This window comes from Colletotrichum chrysophilum (assembly GCF_026319265.1).
Source record: "Colletotrichum chrysophilum strain AFK26 chromosome Unknown scaffold_86, whole genome shotgun sequence".
Taxonomy (NCBI): Eukaryota; Fungi; Ascomycota; class Sordariomycetes; order Glomerellales; family Glomerellaceae; genus Colletotrichum; species Colletotrichum chrysophilum.
The window spans coordinates 178,820-191,683 of NW_026517373.1; the positions used below are offsets into that span (position 1 = coordinate 178,820).

Below are 12,864 nucleotides of genomic sequence, written 5' to 3' on the forward strand. Positions count from 1 at the left end.
CATCGTCGTCATTGTCATCGTCGTCCTTGTCGTCCATGTCCTTCCTCATCCTCGTCACTGCCGCCTCATCCACTTGAATCGGGAAGTGCTCGAAACCACGAATCGAAGGATGGAAGTTGCAAACAACCAAGCCCAATGCAAGCACGTTTTGGCGAGAAATCCCTTCCACTCTTCCACGGCAATCGCCACATCTTCGACGCTGACGTCTGACCTTTGCAATTGCGTCTCGGCAAATAACGATCCAAACATCCCCAGCAGCAAAGGCGCAATGGAAGCGATTCAGGGTCCAGCGGTACTTCAGGTACTGCCGCGCGCCACACAGCACGGTCCACCGCTGCAGATGCCCAATTAACCTCCCACAATCAACGACCTCGCTGCCGAGACAGGCAGGTGGAGACGTCCTCAGCCCTTCCAGTGTGTACCACCAGCCCGGCGGTCGCATCTTGGACAGGCCACTGGACGCCCTGATTCAGGGGCAGCCGCGTGCTTGGGAGGGGTCATGCTTGTGCCGAACACTGATTCGACATCATTTTCTGCCTGGATCACCTCATCGGTCGGATTGCATGGGAGATGCCTTCAACATCTGCCGGTTGTGTTTCCCATGCCAAGCAGAGTCAAATAAGGTAAATATGTAAAACAGGTTGCTAGGCGGTGCATCCCTTCAACGAGCAATAATGGCAATCCTCGAAATAGCATCGACGCGAGATTTACGAGATGACCGGCTTGTGGGGAAATCTCCTGTCCCAGCTCTCATCATGTGACACGGCAACCCAGGGCGCCCCTGTCCCAAACGTTTATCTCAACTGATATTATTCCCCGACTTTCAGCATGGGTTCTATAAATATTGAAGTTCATGCAAACCGCCGATCTTGATAAGAAATCAAGGATATCCAAGTGAGTAGGCGCGTAGACTGCCAAATGCGGCCAATGGGCGGCCAAACTACAGCACTTGGTACGACAAGGTTCGCAGGGGAGGCGATGAACGCAATTAATTGCCATTGAAGGTTGTAATCACGTCAGCTTCGCTTGCGCTTGGTGGTTTTACGCGTGCCTTCAACGCCGGAGGACCTGACTTGGTTTGACCAACAAGGTAGGAAATCGCCGGTCAAGCAAATTGTTGAACCACGCTGCCAAGCAATGGAAGATATCTGCCTCAAATCAATCCAGACGGCGATCCCAACGAGGGGCTTGCGACCGCTCTTTGCCCGGGGTTGGTCCATGATGACAAGCCCTGATACCAAGAAACGATGCGTTCAATTGTTGTGCAGGCCTCGAACCTTGTGACAACACTGCAATGTGCGACTTTGCAGCCATGGAAATTTACGTTATCATGCTTTTGCTCCAAGACGGCACACCAGACACTGGAAATGGAGTCTTGCGTGGGTCTTCACAATGTTCAGCTGTTACACCGGTGACCTCTCTGACCCGAGTTTTTACGGGTCCAGTACCGACCCGATATTTCTCGGCTACCGACTTAGCCAACTCCACCTTCGATCCTTGCATCGATCACATCCGATATGGTGTAGTGGCCAACATGATGCCCTCTCATCTTGTGAGAGGTTAGGCATAGCCCCGAGTTCGATTCTCGGTTTCGGAAGTTGATCTTTTGCTTTTTTGTCCGTTTTGTCTCGTCACTAAACAACGAACGATGGAAATCACCCACCAGTATTTTTGTGATCACTTTCAACGGTAACATGCGCAACGATTCCCAAGTATGAACAGTGTAGATAAAATATGTACCAAGAAGACTAAACCACCTCCAACTTCCGTCACAACTTCACGTTCGGAACCTCAAAAGTCTGCACCATCTTGGACTCAAAGTAACTCCAAAACTTGGTCCCGCTCATCACCGTATCATCCGCCTTCACATATCGATCACCGCTGCCCACCTGCGTCCTCCACCGCGTCACCTTCGCCCCATCCGTCGAGCCCTGCGTGAACTTGCTCAAGTCAAAGTTGAGATACTGCGCACTGCCCCAGTTGATCGCCACAATCACCAGCTTCGAGTTCGCCGCATCGTACGCCGCAACCACATTATCACTCCCTCCGTCCAGAATCTTCATCCCCTCGCGGATGTGCCGCGTAAACTGCGCAAACACAAAGTACTTCTGGTTCGCAGCCCCCAGCGTGCCCGCCTCGTTGTCCGCATCGATCACTCCCCACCCGCCGCCGTCGAGCACCTGCCAGTACACCCACCCCGTCGGCCGCAGCCACCGGAAGTCCAGCAGCATGTTGCTCACCAACCGCTCGCCCGTCGCGTCGTTCTCGCCGTACTCGCTGTTCCACAACCGCTGGCCCTTGCTCACCGCCTGCGCGTACAGCTTGTCGCGCGCCCCGTTGCCGTATTGGTACCCGTGCACATTAATCCGGGCCACCTTATCCAGTGCCGAGCCGAGCCCATTCCAGGTACTCACGGCCTGGTCGTAGTACGACTCGTCCGACGCGGCGATGGTCATAGTGTTGAGCCCGCGGTTGTCGAGCTCCGTGCGGAGGTAGTTGATGATGCTCGCCTGCGTGGCGACGTCGATGTGGCAGCCCTCCTGCGTGCCGTCCGCCTTCCACCAGTTCGCCGTCGGCTCGTTGAACGGCTCGACGCTCTCGAACGTGATGCCCCAGTTATCCTTGGCGTATTTTGCGACAACGGCCATGTAGACGGCGTGCTGCTGCAGGTTCCAGCTCTGTATGTTCTCGCTGCCGTCCGACGACCCGGAGGGGTTGTGGTTCTTGGTCATCCACCACATGGGCGAGTTGCTGAACAGCTCGAAGCGGTTCGCCCCGCGGCTCTTGGCCTTCTGCATCATCCCGCGCTGGTTCGCGTCCACGCCCCAGCTCCAGCTCGTCGACGCCGGGTCCGCGCTGTTCCAGTCGAGCCAGTGGCCCTCGATCTGCCGCGACAGCATCATCTTGGAGGACACCACCATGCTCTCGCCGTTGATGCTGTTCCAGCTGCACGCGCCCGCGTTGTGGCGCACGATGTTGAAGCCCAGCCCGGGCAGGCTGGCGCCGGACCAGGTGGTCGACTTGGTCGTGAAGAAGATGTCGGCGAGGTCGTCGCGGTTGCCGAACTTGCGCGCCCACCAGGCGAGCGAGGTGCCCCAGCCCTCCCAGGTGCCGCGGTCGGACTTGGCGTCGATGGTGGTCGTCGTGTCGGCGGCGACGTGGCCCGCGAGGAGGGCCACGGCCAGGTTGAGTGAGAAGTGCATGATGATGCTTGTGTGAGGAGAAGATCGAGCCCGAGGAGACTGATGATCCTATCCTCCTGATAGGGGAAATATTGGTATAAGAGTGGACTGGACAACGACCTTTATGTCCGTCATCTGATACGGTCCTGATGACAAGACGGAGCCCGCAGGGGCGCTGACTCGGGAGGCGGGACCACGATGTCTTGGAGTGGCACTGCGAACGGGGATGAGCGGACCGGTGGGAGAGTTGCGACCCTTTTTTGGGTCAAAATGCCACGCCGTCATGTTGGAGATTAACATACCATGAGAGGGTGGCAGAGGGGGTAGAATACGCGCCGTCTGGTCGTCGAAACGGCGGTTGGTGCCGCTTCGAGCTCGGTCGTTTGGGTCCGACGCGGACGTGGCGTCCATTCCCGCCGGTTGGGGTGTTGCTGGCTGGTGGTGTTGATCACTTCAAGCGCACTGGCCCCGCAATCTGCAGATGCAGTCGTACTTCGGTTCGTTCCATCTTTAGAGTTAAATTGCCGGCGATGACACGAGGTCACTTGGCGCCGCCCGTGCTTGGATTAATCAGGCAGTTGTGAACTTGGGACCTGTGCTGGTGGACCCGGGCCGAGAGGTGCGCGACTCAGCCCTCAGGAGTCGAGACGAGTAATGCGGATCTTATCTCGGGATGTGGTGCCACGTGCTATTTCGGAGACCAATATGGTATTGCAAGACGGCTATTCGGCTTGTATGTACTACAACACAGAAGGGGATACAAGAAGAAGAAAAATTGGGCAGACGGATGCCGCGGCACTACTCCCAACATGCAATCATTTCCGTCCACCAAGTGCCATATCCATTCATCAAAAGCTTCTTATCGACCCATCCTCCCGTTGTCATCCAGAAATCTTCCGCGGAAGCGATCCAATCTATGTGCCTGGAATTTCCAAGCTCGGCCGCATGGTATGCGCCGTCGTTCGAAGCCGTCCGGACAGAGTGTGGGGTAGGCGACATCGGGGTGGTGGCATGCATGGCAGGGTGCCATCGGAGCAGGCCGGCCTCGCGCGTGCATTGGCGGAAGATCATTGAGAGAAAACATGGTGTCGACCGGTTCGGCTCCGGGATCCGCGGACGTGTCATGAGACCTCATTTGATTGCGCGCTAGGGAGGCAAGCTACGTTGAAGCCTGCTTGGATTGTTCAGTGTTGTATCTGTGGCAGTTGTTAGGGGAGGTAGAATGCGGGGAATCGCCAAACTTACAAGAATACTGCAAGTAAAGCAAGTGTAATTGTTTTGTGTTTTTGTGCTGATTGTCGTCGTCATGCTCAAAGGGCTTGACTGTCGTCGGCGGAAGCTTGTTTGAACAGTTAGGTCAGTGTTTGTCTGGGAAAGCAAGGGAAAATACTTACCCTTTGACGCATCGATCAAGCCATAATCTTACAAAGCCGTAGCAGCCAAAGGATGGAGCATAAAGAGGCACCTCCAGCGACCTTGTGACCAACTTTGGGCCATCTTCATCCACGTCTCTTCTTTATAATCTCCTCAGCCTTCTGCTCAAAAGACCTGTAAGGGACATAAGGTGTCGTTCCAAGGGGATCGGTGGATTTCGGGGCTGCGCGGGGATTGTATCCTCGGGGCGGAGATCCCAGGGGAATGGCACCTGGAGAGACAGCTCGAGGCTGCGGACGCTCTTGCGTAATCGACCTCAACTCCGCGGCGCTAAGAGATTGCCGAATTCTGTTCATCGACGGAGACGGCTTGTGCAGGGGTCTTCCGCCCGGCAGCCGTCCTCTGCCGCCCGAAGAGTGGATCGTGCCAGGGCTGGCGGTGGCGCTGCCGCTGAGACTACCGTCCCGTGCCTCCCGCAGCAGGGCCTCGGCCTCCTCAACCTTGGCCTTCTCCAGCTCCTGGTAGACTCTGTGGAACTGCTCCCGAACCTTCTCCATGCGGGCGAAGAGAATCTGCTGTTGGTTGTAGAACTCCTGCCTCTCCTTGTATGCCTTGTCGAGCGCCCTGACCAGATCGGCAATCTCCTCTTCAGAGTACAGCTTCTTGGGTGGGTTGGGCGTGTCGAAGCCAAAGATCTCAGGGTACGGGCCGTAGTCAATCTCGAGGAGTTCCTGGGGCGGCGACGGAGGAACGTCCGAATCGGCGTCTGCCAAGAGAGCCTGCTCACGAGTGTTGTCGGCTCCGGCGGGCAGGGGAACCTTGCGGTTGCGAACGGCCTTCTGCAGACGGGTACGACAAGCATCGACAGCGGCGTCAAGAAAGTCGGGAGTGGCATTGTTCTCGTCGATGGTCTCCTCGAACAGCTTCATGCCGCTCGCCTCCTCTTCATGCAGTGACTTGAGCTGTTTTCTCAGAGTCTTGACCTTGTGGCCAGCCTCAGCGCTTGTCGGGAGGACAGGACGAGGAGGAGGGCGAATGGCTGGCTGAACACAGCGACGCTTGGAAGCAGACTTGGTCGGGGTGTCAGGAGGGCCATCGGGGCTTCCTGATCGCTCTCTGTTCGGAGTAGAGCTGACTCGGGGCTGGGACAGGTTGTAGTCCAAGGGAACGGTGGAGTCGTCAACGTCAGAGGGAGTCTGGCCGTCGAAGAAGGGGTCGGTGTTGGTTGCACCCGAGTCGACGGTGTCGGGCGTGACGGCTCTCTTCCTGGCCTCGGCGGCTTCGTTGCGCTTTCGCTTGCGCTTGGTCTTCTTCTGGGCAGGAACGGGGGTCTGCGGATCGCTCTCGGCGTAATCACTATTGTCACTATCGTCGCTACCGTCAGACATCTCGACATCTTCCTGAGTCTCACCCTCGCTGGCCTTAGAGACGGTGGTGGAGACGGCGGTCTCGGATGCCTCCTCGGAGGGCTTCTTGCCGTCGCGAGCAGACGAGGTCGCCCTTGGCTGCGCGCCGGGGATGGGAGCGAAGCGCATGCTGCCGCGGGGGCTGGGCTGTCCTCCAGCCATTGGTGTGCCAAGTCCGAGTTGTATGTCGGAATATTTGCTGCTGTTGTCGAAAGATAGAGGTGGTGGTGTTTTTGCTGTTGTAGGAGGAGCGGAAAAGGTGGTTGTGGGCGCAAGGTTCGCAAGGTCGTAAACCCGTCCAGCCTTTTTGATCTTGACCATCGCAAGAGGCAGGAGCCAGCCAGCGCAGGACTGAAGGCCAACGACCTTTTTTTTCTTGGGTCCTTCCTTCAATATTCACCGGTACGTAAAAGTTGCAGCGCTCCAAAGCTGATACGAATGCAAGCTGACAAGCAAAACAGGAGAAGAGAACAGGCGCAGCTCAGCAAAAACGAAACAAATGCTGCTCTCAGGGTGAAGCTATCACCAGTTGTTTCAATGTTTCAGGAGAACTCAGCTGTCGTCGTCTACCACTGCCGTCCATCAACCAAGAACGAGAGCGAGGAGCCATGGCAGAATTCATGCGCCTCTGTGCCCTCAGCCTTGTCCCTTTCACATGACTTGGTTGTTCATCACCATGGCGATGGGCAGAGAGGCCTTTTAACGTGGGGCTGATGCCATCGAGAGCCCTCAGCAAGGAGCACTCCCCTTCACTGGTGTCCCCGACTGGAGGAAATTCCTTTCCCAAGACCACAAGGACAGCAAAGATCCTTTCAAACCAAAGCATCTTGACCTTCTTTGCTGGGTTACCGAGTCTACATCCATTGCCTTCTTGCTCCATCTAGCAGAACATTGCCACAGAGCAGACAGCAACCCAAGGTATGTTTACCCTCCTAGTTGAAACAAGCAGAGTCTGACCTCGATTCGCAGATGGACAATCGCCAGAACGACCTCAAGGACCAGATCCGCGCCTTCGCCAATGCCCTCTCCAAGTCAAGCAACCTGCCGCTGAGCGCGATCCACGAGGCCCTCGAGTCTTACATCGGCCAGGCTCGCGTCAACGAGGCCACCTCCATCGCCGCCCAAGAGATGCGCCAGGTCATCCCCGGAAGCGAGTACGCCGTCATTTTCCACGGCTACCACGTCCACACCGGAAGCACCCCTAACCATGCCTTCGGCTACCCCATCAACTACCGCACCACCGTTGCGCTCAAGAACCCCGTCTTCTTCGACGTCCTCAAGTTCAACAAGTTCAACGGCGTCTTGATCCCCCAACAGGGCCAGCCTATCCCTCCCTACCACGCTGCGGACTACGTCCCGGGATTTCAGTCTTACGGATGTCCCGGCCTGGCGATCCCCAATCACTGGATGAATATCTTGGCCAGCCCCACCACCGATGCCATTCATATGAACGCGGAGATCGCTTTTCCCGGACCCAGTGATGCCGAGAACTGGGACCAGCAGAACTCCGACCCGACCTTCAACCACTTCCTTGCCGAGAGCTTTCCCCAGCAAACCCACATTGCTCCTCCTGGCCAGTTCGTCCCAGACTACTGGAACCAGTCCAGCTACTTTGGCCACCCTGAGCATATCATCGGAGAGACCCACGAGCCTGTCCCTCAAGTCCAACTTCCCCTGGGAATCGCCCCCGTCATCGAGAACAACGTCGCTGCTGATGTTGAGCACGCCGGACAGCAACCTGTTCGCTCCCGCAGTGTCGAAGAGGCTACCATGCAGTGCCCCGAGTGCTTCAAGCCATACAAGCGACTCAATTACTTGCAGAAGGTCAGTTTCCCAAGTCCTATGGTCCGATTGTCCCCGCTGACAACCAAAGCACCTTAAAAAGCATGGTCGCCGGTACAGCCGCAAGGTAGACTACTCCATCCGTCGCTGAATTAGACAACGTTTAGGCTACTCGGTAGCAGAGACCATGCGGCACTCGCCACATTGCTGGAATTTCTAAAGCGTGGCTTACTTTCGCCGAGCGTCCAGTTTGCGTCTTTGAGAACGCTCATTCTTGGAAGTGCCAAATTATGAGGAGGCTAGTTTGATTCAGAGAGAACGCTGTCTTCAACTAAGTGCTTCTACCATGCACCTTTACAGCTGTTGTTGAGTTACCAATCGCTGTCTTGTGTCGTTAGTTCCACATGCAATCGCTCTCATCCCGCACTTTTGCGGCAGTCCCTGGACCTAAAGCACAAACGTCATGTCCCACAACCTTTGGATCTTCTTATCCTTCGAGTGTGCAAACGTCTTGTAGTCCAGATTTCGTAAGGCCCCGAAAAGGACCCCGTACATATGTCCGCCGGCCCATAATGAGTTCGGAATCCCAGCCGGTATTGTCCCTGCTGCCTCTGGTAGGTCTAGCTCCGAATGGGGATCTTCGATGATTGTCTCGAAACAATCTGCCAATGTAGACTTGCTGCTGAAATGAACGCTTGGCTTGAAACATATCTTGCGCCTGATCGCTCGGCAAATTACAAGCTCTGGGTAGATCTTGTCGCGGAGACCAGGGTTCATGAACCCAGATATCTTTCGCACAACAAGATATCGACGGAAGCGTGCTGAGATATTGTATCCCATTCCTTGAAATTCATTGTTAACCATTGCGTCGGCTTCGTAATGTAGATCGCGCAGTTTCCGCCACCATTTGACACTTGTCAGAGCGTATGCAATTACCGGCAAGACGACCGGGTCTCTGCCTCTAGCGTCCCACGAATCTCTGACGATGCGGTGCCAGCTATCTGGGGATTCGATTCGCCAGATATTGTTGGGAATATCAATCCCCTAGGTGCCGCCAATGGAGGGTAGAAAGCAGGTCTTTGCGGTCGGGTCTTGCTGTGATGCTTCTTCTGCTTCTTCGTCAACGACTGGCTCGGAGAAGAATCAAGAAGACTTCAGCTTTGGATCAGGCGGGTACTTGCCTTGGTAATCTTTCCACTCGTCCCTGTGTCGTAGAGATCAGCCTATATCCGCAAGGAGCTGAAGTTGCGATGAAGGAACAACATACCAATTGATCTCATTAAAGGTCGTGGGCTCGGGGAACCTTGGAGGTAGGCCGAGGGGGTTTTCGAAGAATTGAAAGCTGCACCTTCCATGGTTACTCAAGCCGAGGAGGCTTTTGAGAGATTGAAAGCTGGAACTTCCCTGGTTACTCATTGTTGACGGGATAAAAAGGTGTGCAATGTCGCGGTCAAGTATATCTTTTCCAGTAAAGCTTGTTGGTCCTTCGTGCAGCGTTGCAAGAATGGCGGATCTCGTTGCAGTAAGATAGCTGATGGGGAATTGTGTAGAGGATGTTGGTGGCAAATGTGAAGCCAGGTCGAGGCGCGTCGGAGAGGGGAGATAAGGGCCCATGATCTGCACCACCGCCTGGCTATAGCGGGAGAAGGAGCGGATGGGCAGCGAATGCTGTCACGGAAAGCATTAAGAATCGCTGAGGGCGACCCTGCCTTGAGACTCCCGTCTGACAGGATGGAGTTGGGGATGCTCCTTCCTCTCCAGATTGCTCAAATCCATTGCTGCCTACCTTGTAAGTTGTAAATCCCGAATCTCTGTCTCAAGTTCTCAACCCAAACCCCGCCTTCTCTTCCAGGCCTCAGCCAATCCGCTGGATAAAAGGCGGCAGCTTCTTGATTCTCTTCCCACCTGCAACTCACAACTTCCAGCCCACAGAACCCCTCAAAGCTGCCCACGTATGTCTCAGTTGTTTGCCGAGCTTGGAAACCCACCAGCTGACCTTCCAGTAGGATGTCAGCCTTGCACCTTGCCATCAAGGATGCACTCTTGCGTATTGAGCAGGAGAGCTCCGAGGACTGGTTCACGATCGACTCCCTGACGCGAGCTGTACTTGCCGAGATCCGCCAGGACTGTGTGCCTCGCTCCACGAACCCCCAGGAGGAGCCAGCCGATGAAGGCAGCAGCAGCAGCAGCCAGAGTGACAGCAGTGACGATGACCAAGATGAAAGCGAGGGCGACAAACAAGCCCACGACAATGGCATCAGCCATGCGAACAACGACAGCAACCACCATGAAGGCAACAAAGGCAGGCGCAATAGTTCCAGAGTGTATGCCTGCAAGTTCCGTCACTGCCCTCGTGTCTACCAGCACAAGTCAAGCCGCACCCGCGTGAGTTCAGTCCTTTGCCACCTTCTTCGAGTACCATGCTGACAAAACACAGCACTACGCTATCAACCATGGCGAGGTGGCTGCACCCCCAGACACTGATGAAGAGTAAATCATGTTGTGGTGGAAGCAAAACGTTCAAATGAGATAGAAAGGCTTCGATACAAGTTCTAAATCACATTACATCAGGATCTTTTATAAGTGTCCAGGACTGTGTTTTTGCCTCGATTCTTCGGCTGCTGGATTGGCTGTATCGTGCAGTTCTGCTTCCTGCCGGCCCCTCTTGCTCCTGCCTTCCTCCATCTTGAGCATGAGTATCCTTGCTTCTGCCTTTTCCGTACTATTCCCCTCCGATTCTTCGTTCGTCATTGTATTGTCGCTGCGGTCACCGTTGCTTCTGTGATTGTCGCTGCTGTGTCGCCTCTACTGCTGCCGTTCGTCGCGCGCTGTCGTCGTCTCTGACTCTGTTATATCGTAAGAATAATTCGAGATGTAAATGGAATTTTCAAATCCAGAAAGAATACCCCGGGACCTTCAAGTTCCTTCCGTTCTTGTTCTACTTTCTCACCTCAGGTGAGCTTGTAGCCTCAGGTGAGATCCTGGTGAGATACGTACCCCTCTCATCAGTCTATTTAATGAGGGCCTCTCATCCTCAACCCTCCTCTCTTTTCTTCTCCTCCAGACAACAACAACTTCTCAGTCTGTGAAAGGTATCTTACCTCACTACAACCTTCAGTACAATCTCCACAAAGGAAGACCAAAGGAAGATGGCTCAACAGACTAAGAAACACATTCAAGACGCGCTCCTGCGCATCCATGCAGAGCATCCAGATGATTGGAACGCGTTTGAGCAGACCAGTCGTCAAGTCCTCGCTGAGATGGGCACTCAACGCGCCCACGAAGAGAACCAGGCTGTCCTCAACACTACTCAAGGAGAGGCAGACACTCACTCCTTGGAGACCAACTCCGCTCAGAACAACCCTCGCGCGGCCATGGCTACTGCCTCAAGCAGGGCCTCAGCTCACACAAATGTGAGTGAGACTCACATCAGGCCTTACCGCTGTACTGTCCCTGGCTGCGGCAAGCGCTATCAGCACGTTCGGTCTCGATACCGTGTAAGTGAAAGGACCCCCAAGACCACAAAGTCAAGCCGCTAACACTCATCCAGCACTACCAGGAGGACCATAATGGTGTGGCTATCCCTCCCAGCACTGAGCGTGTTGTTTTGGACACACCCAAGGATGGAGATCAGACTGCCTGAAGGAAGGGAGGGACAATGAACGGGGATGAAAGGCAGAGAGATTGATTGGGAGGAAGGATGCACTTCATTCGCGCAGGTTCTTCATAAGGAAATCCAATCACATGATTTTCAGTCTCTCGATTCCCTCAATCACCATAGTGCCTTTGTCCAGCGTGAGACAACAGCGCACACTGACAACCTCAATCTCACCAGCAGGTTCCGCCTGTTTCTTCGAAACTCTTCCTTCCCGGAACTCTCCAAAATAAATTCAAACCATTTTTCTGTTTCTGCAAAATACCAAACCAAACCTTTTCTCACTCACAGTCAACCCTTCGCAAAACAACACATCCACCACCAAACAGACACCACCAACAACCGAAACATCCAACTCACTCAAGTATGTTCAAATCTTTGATACATTTTGCCGAAACCAACTACTGACTTCTCTTCAACAGGATGCCTACCAAGCTCGAGACCGCCGTCGCCAACGCCCTCACCCAGGCTCAGTCCGAGAGCGGCAAGTCCAAGAACGACGTCATGAAGATGGCCCACTCCTTCGCCGGCAAATACCTCAAGAAGAACGGCATATCTCCGCCACCGACGCCCTTCACCGCTGCGAGTTCGACGGCTGCGAGCGCGCGTACGAGAACCGCAGCTCCCTCAACCGCGTCAGTTCCTCCGTGCCCCAGCCAACTCTTCACTTCCCTTGTTCATGTTCTAACTTTTGTTGCAGCACTACAAGAAGGACCACGACGGCAAGAACCCCGAGGACGAGGAGTAGATGCGCTGCGGCATGACGAGCCTCGGGATGGAGTTCTGGTACGTTGGCAAATTGGACTGGCCTGTCCCGCAACTGCCTTCTGCGAGCTGTTGCCTTGGACGAACTAGACAGGCGCTGGGCTACATGGTGGACTGTGCTCTCAGGTACTGCCAAGGCTTTGCACTTTCTACTTTAGGTAGTTATGAGTTTCCTGTCGCTTTCATCGTTTCTGCTGGACCCATGGCTGACAAGTCCTACCTACAGTTGCAACCCTCTTGCCGGCCTGGCTGGTATCTTGCCCCATTACCCTTCGCCTTTCAGGTAGCTCCTTAATAGAGAAGTCTTCTTCAGTCCCTTGCCGTGTCAAGCTCCAGCCCTTGACTACTTGCCCATCTATAGAAATGTTTAATTGCCGGAGAGATACCATGCGTGGCTAGCGAAAGCCTTTCTTCGATACTCTTTTGAAATTGATGATGGTCCTATCATCCTCATCAACCGAGCCAGCCCAGCCTTCCTCTACTTCACGATCCTTTTCCACTCCATTTCCTTAAGTTTCAGTATACTTTCACATCACGTTGTTTTAACTTTGTTTCCCAGCATGTTACCTGAAAACATCTATCGTTCAACGGACCTGTCCGTCTGCCTCTACCATGCCTAATTCGTCGAAGGCATATGATCCAAGCGTCGATGAGGATTGTTGTACTCTCCTAGTACACCCTTCGTTGCATCCTGATGAGG

The 12,864-nt window shown here is 54.6% G+C and overlaps 6 protein-coding genes and 1 non-coding gene across 7 annotated transcripts; 5 read left to right on the top strand and 2 right to left on the bottom strand.

The window, feature by feature from the left end:
* Window positions 1-1,511: 1,511 nt before the first annotated feature.
* COL26b_009196 lies at window positions 1,512-1,597 on the top strand. Its single transcript has one exon. It is a non-coding gene; the product is annotated as a tRNA-Glu (tRNA).
* A 172-nt stretch (window positions 1,598-1,769) lies between these two features.
* Window positions 1,770-3,203, bottom strand: COL26b_009197 (uncharacterized protein; the record flags this gene model as incomplete). Its single annotated transcript, XM_053181935.1, has 1 exon — window positions 1,770-3,203. The coding sequence occupies one exon, from the start codon at window positions 3,201-3,203 to the stop codon at window positions 1,770-1,772; it is 1,434 nt and encodes a 477-aa protein (XP_053034166.1).
* Window positions 3,204-4,681: 1,478 nt separating this feature from the next.
* Window positions 4,682-6,124, bottom strand: COL26b_009198 (uncharacterized protein; the record flags this gene model as incomplete). The annotated part of the gene is made up of 1 exon (XM_053181936.1): window positions 4,682-6,124. The coding sequence occupies one exon, from the start codon at window positions 6,122-6,124 to the stop codon at window positions 4,682-4,684; it is 1,443 nt and encodes a 480-aa protein (XP_053034167.1).
* An 807-nt stretch (window positions 6,125-6,931) lies between these two features.
* COL26b_009199 (uncharacterized protein) lies at window positions 6,932-7,843 on the top strand (the record flags this gene model as incomplete). Its single annotated transcript, XM_053181937.1, has 1 exon — window positions 6,932-7,843. One exon carries the CDS (start codon window positions 6,932-6,934, stop codon window positions 7,841-7,843), a length of 912 nt encoding a protein of 303 aa, XP_053034168.1.
* Window positions 7,844-9,751: 1,908 nt separating this feature from the next.
* COL26b_009200 (uncharacterized protein) lies at window positions 9,752-10,238 on the top strand (the record flags this gene model as incomplete). The annotated part of the gene is made up of 2 exons (XM_053181938.1): window positions 9,752-10,129; window positions 10,182-10,238. 2 exons carry the CDS (start codon window positions 9,752-9,754, stop codon window positions 10,236-10,238), a joined length of 435 nt encoding a protein of 144 aa, XP_053034169.1.
* Window positions 10,239-10,893: 655 nt separating this feature from the next.
* On the top strand, window positions 10,894-11,387 carry COL26b_009201 (uncharacterized protein; the record flags this gene model as incomplete). Its single annotated transcript, XM_053181939.1, has 2 exons — window positions 10,894-11,241; window positions 11,295-11,387. The coding sequence occupies 2 exons, from the start codon at window positions 10,894-10,896 to the stop codon at window positions 11,385-11,387; spliced, it is 441 nt and encodes a 146-aa protein (XP_053034170.1).
* Window positions 11,388-11,822: 435 nt separating this feature from the next.
* On the top strand, window positions 11,823-12,147 carry COL26b_009202 (uncharacterized protein; the record flags this gene model as incomplete). Its single annotated transcript, XM_053181940.1, has 2 exons — window positions 11,823-12,038; window positions 12,100-12,147. 2 exons carry the CDS (start codon window positions 11,823-11,825, stop codon window positions 12,145-12,147), a joined length of 264 nt encoding a protein of 87 aa, XP_053034171.1.
* Between the last annotated feature and the right edge of the window lie 717 nt (window positions 12,148-12,864).